We start from the raw sequence: 16,161 nt of genomic DNA, 5'->3' as shown, positions 1-16,161 counted from the left end.
TTATGGCAATGGATACTCATCATTTCATCAGCTTCCTTTGAAGAATTAGGCTCTAGGCCATCCAAACTTAACAAACAATCATTTCAGTCTTTTCTGAAGATCTCCAATAACTCTGTTACCGTTTGGATTGTACTTCACGAATTTCTGTGGAATCTGGAATTCTCTTGAGGATTTGTGTTGATTTTTCTCGATTCATTTGATTTTCATGTTGACAATATTTAATTCTGTTCTTTCATTTCCAATCACGGCTCTGTTATTTCTTTTTGTGTTCTACAAAGTTTCATTTACATAGTGTAACGAAGTAATCACCATCATCATTCATATCGTTTGGGCCTTTGTCACACTTCAGCGAGATGTCAGCGTTGTTACAATATATTTGGCGATGTTAATGTCAGAGGGTGACCGGATACCCTTCCTGTCGCACCCCATACCCCCAAGGATGGAATTAGAGTACCCCACCTTTATGTGTCTGGTGTAAGCCACGAAATAGTGCGAACGTTTTCAAATGTCAGCGAGTAGTTTATTTGAGGCGTAACGTGGGGACCAGCCCATTATCCACCTAGTGGGATGTGAGTAACCGCCTAAAAACCGTATCCAGGCTGGCTGGCACACCTTCCCTCGTCGGTAATATGCCGGTGGGGGGAGGGGGGGGGGGGGGGGGTTCGATTCAGGGCTAGCGCGCCTACCCGTGTCCAGGACGCAAGGCATCAACGCCCTCGGCTAACCTGACAGATCTAACGAACTAATCACCATCAGTTTATAAAATTTAGTACTGATTCCTTTTTGCACGTTAGGGGTCAATTTTCTGTTACTGGACCGAAAGACAGTTTGATTATACATTTTATTTTCAATATCGTTTTCAATATCGTCACCTAAGTAACAGATTTGAAATATTTGCTCTAAAAATGATTATCTAAAATAGATTTTTGTCTTACTGGATGTTGTGTTCGGAATGCCTTTATTTTCGCTATACAGTCTTAAGCCAGGTGGCGGAACATATTCACCTTCTAGAAATAACAGAAAATAATGTTCAACCTCTTTTCCTTTCGGATTCTCGTTTTTCCTGTCCGTACCTGTTCTACATGGACTGTGCGTTGTCTACTTTGCATGAATTAACTTTCTTAACAGTTATACCGTCTATCAAGTAGACTATGAAAGTAAGTCAAAATTCTTTACAAAACAGTTGTTTTATGTACAAGGAACAAATCATAACAAAAGATGCATTTCACTCTGAGTTTATAACAGTACTATATTACCTTTGTTGTTTATGGGAATTTTTTTTGTTTCATGTATGTGAAAATTAATTAATAATTACATGCAATACTGCGTATTTAGATATAATCGTCATGATAATACATGATCAGTTGAAACTCATTTCCATCTTAACCCTATCCTCTATTACCGCAGACAGAGCTAATATTTTCTTCTAAACTTCGAAAGGCCAGTATCTGACGTATGGACGTCTTGTCCTGCTTTCTATTCTTGCCTAGAAGATTTCCCATCATTCTTATCTCCCTTACATCTATGCAAATATGTTGCAGATTTGTTGCAGATGGGTCTAGGAAACTGCATTCCTCACTGTAACTTCTTCGCCATACGCGAATTTCACGTAATCAATAAAAATTTGAAAATTTTCTGTGCATTCTGGGTATCAAACGTTACTTGTAGTTGTCCGTATTCGTTACAATTATTTCGTATAATACAAAGTATAATGTCGTGGGAAAACCATAACCGCTGTAACATGATGGAAAAAACCGTCTGCGTCACTAAATTTATATATTTATTTAGCGGTTTTGATCGTAAATATATGAAGCGCTGAAACACTAAAAACTGTAGCAGAGACCTTTGTCCCAAGCCCCTAAACTTGTATGTCCCTCTTCAAGAAATGTTAATGTCGCTAAGGAAAGCGCAACAACTTTACAATGTAGAAACATGGAAGGATTCGACTTACCTCTGAACGTAGTTTGGGGGTAGTAAGCGAATACGTAAAGTAGATCCACAAATCACCAACTGAGTTTACAGTGACGTCAACGTATTTATCGCATTACCATCTATTAGTTTCGTATCACACAGTGCCAATTTTAGTATCTTTCATCGCGTGTGTAATAATGACATTTAAGGTTTGAGTCAAGTTCTGGAGCGAGGACCTGTACTCAACAACATGAACTAAGGTACTCATAAAATTACAAAGAAATCTTCGTACAGGTGATGCTCTCTAAGGGGACAGTGTGAACACAAGTTGAATCCGAAATCTTGAAGTTCTTGTGGGCAGTTTATGAGTCTTTCAGTATAAGGTTTTCGGGGTCACCAGCCCCTCGTTATAGAATAATAATGTAATGATGATTTATTCAACTTTGTACCACATTTACGTATATTTCTTTGAAAGGATCCTCACAATAGTAAACCATTTGATAAGCACTCAACAAAATATTCGAAACAGAACAGTGTAGCGCAAAAACCCTCGGACAGTGATGTGTTTCTCTGTGGCTGCAGGAACAGTCTGCCACCGCAGTCAGTCAGCCCAGACACGAGAGGAAAGTCGGCCTGTTCTTCGTCAGTAAACTTACCCGCACTGCTGTGCATCACAGTGACACTTACACAAATCTAAACCCAGGTAGAAAGTGAACCCCGCTGAATAGAAGATTGAGGACGAAGAAGCAAGCGGGCTTATTATTATCAACAGAAAGTACGATAGATAAATGGTACAAACTTGTTTGCACATGCAGTGGATACTTGCAATGATGCGCATATAATTTCCCTACAATACAGACACAAACAGGAACGGGAATAGGAAACCAAACGAAATGCAATTGCTCGGTAAAAAGCAACCAGAACCCGTGGGTCACTCATACCAAATTGATGAAAGAATGTCCTGTCATCCCACTGAACTTTTATCACTGCAGTTGTACTTCACCTACCACTAAGAATCCTGACTTTAGATAACAGCCGAGTGTGAAGTACATCAGATTAATACACCTCTTGTAACTCCTATCCAATAGTTGTGAAAAGAGCCACCATGAAAACATAATGCTTGAGTTCAGATAAAGACGCCTTGCCTTTCCTAATATCGATATATTACAACAGGACTTTCTTTTGAAAACATAAATATTATTGCACGGGATTTATTCGCAGTTACGAACACGAACATAAATCAGTTGATTACATTTGACAATCGCTAAGTTTGTAGCTGCAGAAACACCTCTCATCAATTGGTTCACAATGGCTGAGCGAACCAGCAGTGTTCCAGCTGCTGTTCCAGACGTGATGTAACAGTAGTGATACCAGCACTTGCGTCGGTATGGAAAAGTAAGGAACACGATCCATGCAGTATTACATTAAGTGCGTAGCTGCAGTAATAACATGTGTTAGAAGTTACAGAACTATAAAGGTTCTCGTCGTTTCGCACACAATAAAACTCAGTTCGGGTTGCTATAGACTTAACGACATTCACCGTTGTAGGCTGCGGTGTTATTGATTACAATACCAATGCAATGATACTAAATTGCGCTTGCTACACTAAGCCTCTCTTCTTGTGGTCGAAATCGATGTCGTGGGTCTGGATTGAAAGTGCGTATGGGAGGTAGTGCGAGTTCGTCTCCTCGCTGACCGGCACCCAAAAATTTCGTATTTACTATTGAGTTAATCGAAGTAAAAAGATAGTAACTCTAAAGGTCTTCCGAGCAAACATTAATAATTTATTGTGCCTCGATTATATCGTACTCAAGTTTCGCCACCTTACAGGAGTCTTTGTCTTCTTTTTTTTTACCAGCTGAAGATGTGTTTGAGAGTATTATCGTGAGACGAATAATGATTCATATTTATGTCCGCAGTGACACTCAACTTAAATGTCTCGTTTTCTCAGTATAAATTTCAACATAATACGATTCTTTACGCTGACTTTATATTGACAAAAGCCACAGATTTGGTACAAAGTTTCCACATATTTTTGTAAAAGGTGATTTTATTTCCATCAGCGTGCATTACTACCCTCCAACTTCTATATTCAGCTAGACAGCGAACAACGAACTGTTGGAAGCAGATGCTAATTGTCTGTATGATGTATGGTAAATATTAAATTGTTTGACGGAATGCTAAGGTAATTAGTTAAAATTTTTGTTTATTGTAGTTGTTGTGGTCTTCCGTCCAAAGACTGTCTTGATGGAGCTCTCCATGCTACTCTATCCTGTGCGCGTCTCTTCACCTCCAAGCTACAAGCAACTAATGCAACCTATATTCTTCTGAATGTGCTTAGTGTATTTATGTTTTGGTCTCCCTCTACGACTTTTACTCCTCATGCTTCCTTCCAGTATGAAATTGGTGATCTCTTGCTGCCTCAGGATTTGTCCTACCAAACGATCCCTTCTTCTGGTCAAGTTGTGCCACAAATTTCTCTTCTGCCAAACTCTATTCAGTACCTCCTCATTAGTTATGTGATACACCCGTCTGATCTTCAGCATTCTTCTGTAGCATCACATTTCCAAAGCTTGTATTCTCTTAGTGTCTAAAGGGTTTATCGTGCATGTATCGCTTCCATACGTGGCTACACCATGCAAATACTTCCATAACGGAATTCCTGACACTTAAATTTATACTCGATGTTAACGAATTTCTCATCTTCAGAAACTCTTTCCTTTTTATTGCCAGTCTACATTTTATATCCTCTCTACTTCGATAATCATCTTTTATTTTGCTCTCCAAATAGCACAACTCATCTACTATTTTAAGTGTCTTATTTCCTAATCTAATTCCATCACCATCACCTGATGTAATTTGACTACATTCCATTATCTTCGTTTTACTTCTGTTGAAGTTCATCGTACACCTTCCCATCAACACACTTTCCATTCTATTTTTGTTTATTGAAAAGAAAATTTCATTTCAGGTAGCATTGGATAGAAACTCACAAACTTTGTCATACACCTTACAAAATGGTGCTGTTAAATAAATCTCGATTAGAAACTTTGACTTCGTTTGGATGTTGAAATACTTTTGTAACTCAAAACGCAAGAAGTTCGACGAAGCTGACAAGAAATTTCGATTATTGCTAATGGCAGCGTATGACACGTAATCTCATATTATTCCTGTTCTCGCCATTTAATTTGTAACACAGCGAAAGACCAGCACGGCGTCTGAGGTTCTACCTGTCTATAGGCCTCTTCATCTGCTGGTCACATTCTTAAAAGAATTCTCTGCCTTTAATTGCGTTGTATGGCAATGTTACAAAATAATGGTTAGAAAAACAGAAGAATCTAGTTCATACAACCGTTTGTAGGTGAACGCGTGCTTCGATTGTTTGTAATTCTGGTTTGTACAATAATTCGACTAAAGAGAAGCCTCGTACTAGACGTTTAGTTTTGCAAACCGTATTTAAATAATCGAACGCAATTTACACGTGATTCTTCGCATAGTTTTGGCGACCATTTGCGCTTCTTTATACACCTTGGACACATATACATAATTTGCAGACTCTGCTGGCACAGAAATAAAAATATATAGCGTCACTTTAGAAAATAATTTCCGTGATATTATTTAGTAAACTGATCGGAGGTAGGGACATAACTAGATATATGACTAATAAACATTCATTCGAAGAGCTTTATACGTAATCTACAGAATAATCTTAAAAGTTTCTCTTAGCACATCGGTGCAAGCACACTTTATCTTGTTCTTATTAATGATGGGACGTGCTGAAATACATTTTTAAAATAATTTCTGAACTGAACGGTGACAAAAATGTTGATGTGAGTTTTACAATACGTTGACTACTATTGAGAAAATACCGTCGCTTTGGATACAGCACAATACCCCACACTCATTCCATCTGTGTCTCTGTTCCAGGTCCTAAGCACTGCTGCCGAATATAAGTCCATTCCACCGACATGCCCTACACGGAAGCTATCGTCAAGATTTACGAACTGTACCTAAAATAATTCCTTAGTACATCAACGCAAGCTAGCGTTCTCACTTTTTTTACATTATCAACATTACATGTCGTTATGTCCTAATATCACTTAATTTACTGACTTTAATATCGATCAGAAGTTGTGCTGAGGGTTTTACAAACATTCTCTGCTACTCATAAAGTTACGCATCTTGCAGTTTAGCGTAATACCCACTACTTATTGCATTCTGTATCTCTGTTACAGGTGATGAGTTCTGATGCAGAGTGTAGGGCCGTTCCACCTTTACGGCCTGTACGGGAGCAAGAAGTGGAGGTCTTGTTGAAATACTGTGAGTACCTTTTGGTGTTGTGAGGATACGAGTAGCAACGATTCAAGTAGTGTAATGGTTTTGATGAGGTGGCTTTGTTACAGAGCTTACGTTTTATATCAGCAACTTTTTTACGTATCCCATCTGCGTCTGCTATAATAAACATGAAATGAATGTAGCGCTGCGTCTTTGTTACTTTGTCGTATCTGCTTTATACGTAACGTGATATGAGCATTGTGTGACATACACTATGGTAAGGATATTCAGTTCTGCTAGTCTTACAGCTAAAATCACTGTACCGATCATTTGTATTAGGAGTGATACCAGGGAAGCCACGTTTTAGGGTATGAACTTTTTACTGGTCGTGTTCTGTTCATTCTCCTGGTAGTTGAGTAGCTAGGACATGAATTGCGTCTGTCAGTGAATGCACTCGTTCCTGATGGATCTTTCAACTAGATCTGTGTGGTAGTAACAGAGTCAGAGAAAACGCTGTGGAGATCTTAATAACTCTCTGGTTTAGAACTACGATCGTGTGTCATATTTCCACTAAATTCTGTACTGCTAATGGGCAGCTTACAGTCCTCTGAGATGGTCAGTAGATTACTTTATAATTATTTTGATTCTGTCAAATTAATTTCTGTTTACAGAGGATGTTAACTTCATTATTATTTTTCCGCCAACTGTGTCAACAACCTTGGATAGCAGTGAGTACTATAAGATGTATTCACCTTTTCTGACATGCAAGAGCAGTAATGATAAGTATTATAGCTCTCTATGTACATACTGCAATGGCGATGCATTATTAGTCTGTGGTAGTAGATGACAGTGAGTTACTGCAGATAGATGTTGTTTAGAGTAATGGTGAACTTTTATTTTACAGGCCACTGCTACCGCCACGATGTGCAGTCTGAGCCGTCCCCGAGACCCGCGCTCACGTATGTAGTATCAAACGTGGCAGCAGGTAAGGTGCAAGAGAGGCAAGGCGGAGGCGAAACAGCCCGACAGCAGCCGCCGCAGCAGCACCGCGATGTGGTTGAGGCAGAGGTAGGCGAAGAGGAGGAGGAGGTGGGGGAGGCCGAGACCAGCCGTGGCCTGCTACGGCGGCTGCTGGCCTGCTGCCTCTGCATTAGGCTGCCACAAGGCCGCAGTTCCACTAGGACCAGCAGGTGAGTCCGGCATGTTGTGCCGTGTATTCAGAATTCTTCAGCGTGGAACTTACCATGTAGCGCAGGTGAATATGTGAATAATCTGCAATTACTGCCCCACACTGTGACCTCTAGGGTTGGAGGGAGTGGGGGAGGGGTGTTTGGGCTTATCCCAATTTATGTTCTGAAGGTGTGTGTGGGGACTTTAGGATCACTTCTCATGTTTCAGAATTCTGATTGTACAGAAATTGCTCAGTCAAGTTCAAAGTATGCCTATGAAGATTGTCCAAATTACAAATTGTAACAGTATCTCAAGTATCAATGAGTTTTGGTTATTTATGTGAGATAATCATGAATGTGTTTTAATCAAATTAAACATAACTACTTTACAGTTTTGCATAGCAGCTACATGTGTAATTTCTTATGTGGATAATTTGTCCAAAAATGATTTTAAATTTATCATTAAACAAAATTAAAAATATTTAATTAATTTCAGAGTTCATCCTGAAGAATCGCCGACAGCTGGCAGCCAGGCTAAGCAACAGAGCCCTGTCGTCAAAATCCTGGTATGTATTGAGAGAAACATGTACAAAACTTACGAAATCTTTGTAAAGACGTATAAGATGCTACTACTTGTCCAATAGCCGTTTCATTAATTACATTAGTAGTTAACTGAGTAATGAGAGAGAGTACTTGGCATCATTTCACCTCAAGGAAAATTGTGATATACAGTTAATTGTACTCATTACAACAGGAGTCTAGTGAAGCTTAATTTAAATAACACTAGCAGTAAATAGTAGCCCAGTCTATATGTGCAGTGTAATCAATGAGTCACAAGGTAACCTGTAAATGAAATAATACTCTGCAAATAAGGAAATGGTACAAAGTGAAAATTGGAAATTATCATATTTCTATACTTGTCATTCGCTACCACAGATAGTAGTGTGGATAGTTTGAGGTAGGATCCACAGCCCAGGTCTTGTCCGTGAAATGGAAGCTGACTTGATGGAAATCAGATGGTACCCCATATGCAAATATTTAGGGAAGATTTCCAGATTGGTATATGTCTTTAAATTAAGGTCAGCTTTTCGAAATACTTGTTTGCAACTGGGGAGTAGGAATAATTTATGATTTATTTTTTCTTAGACAAAATTTTGATAGCCTTGATTTTGTAAGTCAGTAAACTTCACGATATTCTTACCATTTGTAGTTTACCTGTAACACTCGTCAGGAAAATAACCGAATCTGTCCTGTTACACATGCTTAGGCATAAGCCGTTGATAATTCCTGCTGGTGCATGTTCCTATCTAGTCAAAATTAAAATGCTTACAATTTCCTGGCTCTGTCCACTGTTTTCGGAGATTTGTCTTGGTTGTAAGCTGTTTCAGTCACTTCTAATTAACCGAAATCAAGAAACCCCTGGCTACATTAAATCTTCTGGGTACCGCATAGGTCAAATTGTAACTGTGATAGCTGTTGGCTGGTAACATCCAAACTGATGTGTTCTCATATGTCAACCAGAAATGCTACATTTTTAGAACACAAAGACTTGCATTAGACTTTGGGATTTTCTACTGATGATGACGGACTGGGATGTTACATACTAGGATAGGATCTGAAAAATTCCTATCTTTACTCCTCTATATCGCACTTTGATAGATACACAACAGTCGTCAAACGATTTTGAGTGAGGCGTAATCACGACAAAATTTTGCAGTTGTCATGCCATTCTCACTTTACCTGACGCGCTGATACAGACATTGCAGATACGTAAATGAAAGGGTGTGTGAATACTGTCCATTTCGATTAGTTATAGATACAAAAAGATGCGTTAAAATAAACATACACTGTTTCTCATTCAACTCTTCATATATTAGCAGTTGGAAGCAAAGATGCTACTATCTGAAGTGTTGAATGACAAACAAAGTGCATAATATTGTTGCCAATCAGTATACAAATTGTTCTTATCGGAAATGATTTAATTGGAGGATAATATACAGTCTACATTGTGATTCCATAATGATACTACAAACTCGCAGGATTGATAGAAAAAGGCAAATGTGTCAACGTAACGAAAGCGGCCATGATCAGGAAACGACTTAATTGAAAGTTATAAGTGAAAATTGCTCTGGTGTGTTTGGCAGTCGCCATCATGCTGCAGCCCCTCGTTGTCCGTACTTGGAGGGGAATTAGAATGGACCTAAAAAAGCAGAAAAGTTCATTAAATATGGACTCTAACGTGCATACCTGAAGAGCTATGAGCAGTTGTTAACTTTTGCTACTGTGAAACACATGTCTTCTACTGAACAACTACTCATAGCTCATTAGGTATGCGTTTTAGAGCCCTTGTTTACTAGATATTTTTGTTGTATTGGTTCACACTACCTAATCCCAAAGCACGAAAAGCAAAGAATTTGCAGTAGAAGTGATCCACTGCCAGTTATCAAAACTATTTTCGGTCGTTTCTGGACGAGGGTCCCATGCATTGCATTGATATATTTATTCCTCCCCATCACCCATGAAAGTTTGTAAGATCATCACGGACCAACCCCGTGTAGCTCGCAATCTCTGTGCGTTCGTCGTTCACGCCACTATTTACAACAAAGATCTGAAACTCAGTATATAGAGAAGTTTCTATTTAAACGGACCTAGCGTTTCGTTCAACCTATACTGATAGCAGTGTCTTCATCTGTTGCAGGGCGGAAGTGTAGAGGAGATGACTAACAGAAGATGGGATAATCGGTTTTCTTTTGGAATTCAAATACTGACAACTATTTGTTTTGATAGGTATATGTTTCATTGACGGGGAAAGTAATCCTAAATTAATCTAACTGTGTTTTCCCGTTGCAGGAAACATACTCGAAGGAGAAGCAAGAGCTGGTGTCTGCGTGGGTGTTGAAGCATTTCGGAAGCGCACAGGACCGCTGCAGATGGATGGAGGGGCTGCACGAAGAAGCCGAAAACACACAATTGGCAGAGGTAACGTACTGCAGAAGCTTTAGCTATGCAAGCAGTGGTGAGTAGAAGAATAACATAAATAATAATTCATATATACTAGGCACAGTAATGTGGTAATGTATGAAAGACTAAATCGTTGTGTCTCAATCTGATGTGAACTGAAATTTTGATGTGTGTGTTTACACCCTTAATTTACAGAGGCAGAATATTTGATCAGAAAGTAGACGATTCTAAATAAGTTTGTTTACAGATTCTGTTCCATCTGTTTTTTTATATATGCTTACTCATTTCAGTTATTAAATGTCAGCCATGTGCCTACCGCAGGATGTACCTGTAATAGGAAACAACCAAAACAAAAACAACACTTATTAACCCTCTCCACTAACGCTCCAAAATACAAATAACTGTCCTAACAGGTCTCACATGTATCAGGGCTTCTGAAGACTGGAGATTTTTCTCAGTTAAACAGTTGTGGAGCAAAATGTTTCAAAAATTAAGGCTGGGGAATGTCATAAATTACTAGTAATCGTAATCGGAAAAGAATTTTTCATACAAGAGAATAGAATATTTTGAGTTTCAGAAGCGCACCTCTAATAGCAGAACCACAACAGTTGATGATTTAGGTTCTTGGATCAAAAATAAAAATTAAATCAATGTTCTTGTCCGTGACTGCCAAACGACTTACATTGAATATTATTCCAAACTTTCATTAACATATTTGTTCTGTGACGAAAGCTCACTGAAAGTACATTTTTATTTATTACTGGCGAAAGCGGTTTTTTAACTGCCTAATTAAATGCAGTGGATCTTAGTGTATTATTCACGAAAGATGTTGGCAACTGTTTGGCGGACAGTGTCAAATGCCCCTACTGTGGTGTTAGGAGAAAGAGCTGTGTCAGGTGTCGTAAGCTTGGTGGGTCAGCTCTACCTGTCCTTCTACACGTTGACAAACTCAAATTTTGTCAACGGAATGCAAGAGCAAAATGATGCCTTTTGAGTGTTACATACGAGCTCTCTGTGCATTCAGTTAAACACTAATTCCTTGAGAACTACAGTGAGATAGGAAAACGTAATATAGGTATCTGGCTTGAAGGACAAAACTTTAGTCATCAAAATGGTAGTGAAAACCTTTGAGTTAAACGCCTGATTTATCCGTTGCCAGCCTGACTTTGAATTCCAAAGATGTAATTGTAGTGTTGCGCTTAATTTGTAATGCACAGTACAAAATAACATAAACTAGTAACATATTAGCATAAGAGATATTTCCTCTGATAAAGTGTACCAATTCAAAGATAGGTAGTAGGAAGGAAGAAAAAATCTTGGAATGTAATTATCTCAGTTGAGTTATTGGTACTGGAACACAAGAAAGAGAAGGATGCGAATTAGTGAACGTATTTAGATATAAAATCTAAGAAAAGTCCTTAGAACCATTACTTCCTTGTGAATCTCATACACTGAATCTGCAGAGGATGAACCTATTAAGGATTTAGATTCTTTGAGTCTTCTCAATGATATTCCATCGTGGGTTTTCCCCTGTTTGATATTTCCGTGTACCTCTGCCACATTTAAAAATGCTGAGGGTCTTTTTAACACCGCGTCAGTGATGATTCAAATGTCAAATTAACTGATACCCTAAAGCAAATTAAAATAGTATATTTGCGTTGTTCGCATCATAAGAAGAATAGAGGCAGACATTGAATAAATTTGTTTATACCACTGATCTAAGAAATCATAAGAAACTGTAAAAACAGATACTGAATAAGAATATTGGAATGAAATAGTGGTCTGGCACTACTCATACGTGAGTGTAATGAGAAATCAGCATTAACAAGTTACAGACCTGCTCGTATAGACTAACGTGCTGTGAGCTAGCCGGCGAGCCAGGGTGCTTCACCAGACACGAAAGTAGTGCAAGTATTGGATTCACAACTACTGGTCTGGTTCACCAGCTGGCTGAGTGTGGCTTATATGCCGTTTTTCACCCTCGTTTATGTGAATGCTGAGCTGCTCTCCGATCTCCACCTCATAAAAAACACCATTCACAAACACCTTCAAACGAAACATACAGATCAGCGTTGGCAACATTCGCAGACAGGTGACGAACACAGCTTTCCTCCGTTACGTTTAACTTACAGCTGCAGCCACAGGAAGGGTAACCAATCAGAAAGTAAAAAATAAAAACAAAACAAAAAATACCAGGTCACGAGAACTGTGGTATTCGAAAGAGAAGAAAGAGAAGGAAAGAGAAGTTATGCATTGCAAGTGACATGAGGATCGGAGAATTTATTTTGTACGCCTGGAAAATTAGACATTACTCACGCTGGTTTAGGATTTAAGCCCCTTAGCGTTAGTTTGTTACTCTTAGCGTTTTTAACGGTAACCGTTGAAATCATATCGTATGTGATTTAACTGTTCAGTAGGCGAAAGTGTTTCAGTAAGAAAACCAAAAGTTGTCAAATACACAGAGTTCCCTTCATCCTTGAAGCGTAAATATCTTATCTTAGTAGAGTGGCACAGCTCTCTCGCTGGGTAGAGTATGTTATTCAATGGCTCTGAGGTACTATGAAGCTACTACACTGCAGCACTTAAAAAAAAAAGGTTAGGTTATCGATTGTCAACTGATCGTCATGACATTGATCTTCAAACATGGGCGTTGCAGTTGAGCAGAGAAGTAAAGTTAAAGCATTTTAAGGCAAGCACCAAATCACTATTCAATCTGTGGCACACGCAATTCTGTCGTGGATAATAACAGAGCTTATAACTAGAGGCTATATATGCGATAAATATTAACTCGAAAAGTTCTTTTCACAATTTAAAATTTTGGGGATGTACTTTATTCCAAAGGGTAAAAAAAATCATCCGTTTTGCAATAATTGTCATCAGTTACTCAGAGTTTTACGATTCATCTTAGAGCCCATGAGGCCTGCTACCGGATTATCCTTTTTTCATTCTTTTAAAGGAAACTAATGGAGAGCTTGCAGTGAGAAGCATAATGAACGTGTACATATTTCAATTAGATATGTTGAAAATACTTGACAGCACGTTTTGTGTAACATATTTCATAAAAATGGCGTTTGAGGATTCAGCTTTATTACATATGGTTGGATATGGAAAGAGAGTGTTTCTAATTTATGTTGTAACGATAATTTTAACTACTCAAAATTTATTGATAGTGGTTGGATATTTTGTAGAAAAATTCAGTGTGTATCAGAGGAAAGGTAATGCTGTTCTACTTCTATGTGGAACACCACATTTTTGTACATCATGCAGCAAATTACATTTGGGATGAGTTTTTATCCCTAAGTGAAAATGGGCCAAAACGGAAAAAAATGTGTATTGAATTATTTGGGCCAGTTTACACACCCACCAAATATCATCAAGACCATTTATTTACATCTGGGATAGTTCCCTTGCTAGGCAGCGAGTCAATATTTTCGCAATCTCCAAGTATGTTATATTTTGTCGACTGGACAAAAATGCATGTGTGGTCACCTCACACCACCTGAGGCTTGTAAATTGCAGAGTCATCAATCTTCGTTTTCCGCTGGTTATCTGTCCACCTTGTGACGCTTGACAGCAATTAGATGTGGGGAGCAATTAATCTCAGGAATCTTTCGATCTCTACACGTACAGAATTGCTGATTTACGTAATATTTTTGATAAATATGCTGCTGTGTGTTTCATATTTCTGAACCCCCTTTAAAATACTACAAAACGCAGCAATTTATACTCTTTATGTAATTTTGTGTGTATGTGTGTGTGTGTGTGTGTGTGTGTGTGTGTGTGTGTGTGTGTGTGTCTGTGTGTGTGTCCTCGCTTGTGTGAGTTTAGAAAACGAAATGAATCTTTCTCCACAAAATTAGGTGCCTACTTTGTAAAAGAGATATCACGTAAATGGAGTATGTTTTAAATATACTTTCATTATTTATTGAAACTACCAGTACTTTCAGACTGGTTGCCTCATTTTCATACTACACAATAATGGGAGTAGTATAAGTCAGCATGTGACATATTTGTAAGGCGTGTCAAGACTCACTGCTGTGTGATATTAAATTCTGTTTTCTTCCCCTTCTCTACAGATCAGTTTCGACTATAGTGTGCTACTATAACAAAAAATGTATAATGAGAGTAACGTCGCCCACACTGTAGAACAGGTCACTCGTTAATGGCAGTTAAGTCGAAACAAATGTATAGCCAAAGAGAAAAAAAATAAAAATTATCATCATACAGCACCAAGTCCCCACATTACTTAGAGAAAATAATTCTCTCAGGTATTCGTCTCACAAAAGTAACTCCACTGCTCACGACGGATCAGTAACCAACCAATGTGATGTATACAAGACTCGCAGACTTACCTCTCCACATCAGGAATTCCAGTACTATGGAAGGCTTATGCACAATTCCTCGACTTAGCGAGCTCCTAGAAGTTTTACGAAAATGTTTAAGCTTTCAGCCAGTTAACCACAGGAAAAGAGTGTAAGCATATTCTTGATTATTTCCTGCCCTCAAGTAACAGCAATCTTTAGCAAAATGATACTGCCGTCCAGGAGTTCTGAGAATGTCTTGTACTGTTACAGGAAACCCATCAGCCATTAGTTTAGTACAGTAGCCCCGACTACAACCACTTTAGAAGTATTATGGGAAGAACAGCCCATCATCCCCAGTCTGCACAAATTCTCCCTCCCCAGACACCACAAATTGGATCCTGCCTTGGTAGTATGCATTTAGACACACATTGTAGAGTCCTCCTCTCTTGGCGACAGTTAAAATTATTCAAATGGGTAAACAAAACACTTAGCTGAAAAACCCACATAACATGTTAGTGGGAAGACTACCATAACAGAAGGTAATTAGTTAACAAAGTGATAAAATATTATGATGGCACACTTTAATGAAAAGCTCAATTAAATTCTCAGGAATGTTCAATATACAACATGATGATAATGTAAAGTTAAGATAAAGAAAGATACCTCAGGTAGCATCTTTAAAATCTGAAAATATTTATAATTCTCAGCACCTTAAATATCACTAAAAACAAGTGTAAGTATGTGGAGATAAGTTAGCTAAATCAGAATGAATTAGAGATCTCATTTATAACAAACAAATTACCATCTCAGATTTTTTAATAAAGCAAACAATCAATCCCACGACGTGGGCCCAACACTACGAAACCAGGCTCTGCCTGTCACACAAAAGAAAGGACAAGAAGAAAGAAATTGGTCCAGCTGCTCCATCTGGTAGCAACTTGAAAGCATCCTTTTTCGGGATTATAGATGAAACAAGTCAACGGCTTTTAAAGCAGAAGTGGACCATGCATACCAAAGGTGTATATAGCAAACGAAATCCAAGCTTCATGGCTTAGTACTTTGAATCTACTACTGGGAAGGAACAAATCCGACCCAAATTTCCCTAAGAATCAGACATCATCGAAAGTCGTCAAAAAGGAAACACTAAACCGGCGGTAACTGTAAACAGAAACCCATCACTGTTAGGAGTGCAAGCATATCTTGGGGTCCTGTTAGCGTGCAACTACAGGGTTAGGGATATCTAAAGGACCTGCATGCTCTGAGGCAGAAATACTAAGTTGAAAAAGGAAAACGAATATTACATTGCTACCACAAATGTGAAATTATTGCGACAATTTGGTAAACAATAAGGATTAACAATTTGTTGGACTACCAAAACATCACAACCCTAGGTTTCAAAATACACATTATCAGCACGAAAGAGTTATGGACAATGTAGGGTATATGATCTATGAAAAAAAGGAAGCCGTGAACATAAGCAAGAATATATCAATGTTTGCAGCAGATTTTGCTGTAAATAAGACGTTTATCAGCGCAGTAGT

The 16,161-nt window shown here is 38.4% G+C and overlaps 1 protein-coding gene across 3 annotated transcripts in view; it reads left to right on the top strand.

The window, feature by feature from the left end:
- The window catches only part of LOC126273105 (uncharacterized), an 84,517-nt gene extending 71,971 nt beyond the window's left edge, over positions 1–12,546 (top strand). For 2 of the 3 annotated variants that reach the window (XM_049976543.1, XM_049976542.1), the window contains 4 exons: positions 6,147–6,231; positions 7,091–7,376; positions 7,852–7,921; positions 10,206–12,537. In XM_049976543.1, the coding sequence (XP_049832500.1) occupies positions 6,147–6,231; positions 7,091–7,376; positions 7,852–7,921; positions 10,206–10,379 (615 nt within the window). In that variant the 3' untranslated portion in view covers positions 10,380–12,537. Of the gene's footprint in view, positions 1–6,146; positions 6,232–7,090; positions 7,377–7,851; positions 7,922–10,205 lie in introns of all 3 variants that reach the window. The other variant, XM_049976541.1, reaches the window with a different exon arrangement.
- Positions 12,547–16,161: the final 3,615 nt, after the last annotated feature.

The sequence above is a fragment of the Schistocerca gregaria genome, chromosome 5, assembly GCF_023897955.1.
Source record: "Schistocerca gregaria isolate iqSchGreg1 chromosome 5, iqSchGreg1.2, whole genome shotgun sequence".
Taxonomy (NCBI): Eukaryota; Metazoa; Arthropoda; class Insecta; order Orthoptera; family Acrididae; genus Schistocerca; species Schistocerca gregaria.
The sequence above is the reverse complement of the archived record's forward strand: the minus strand, read 5'-3'. Positions and strand labels throughout refer to the sequence as shown.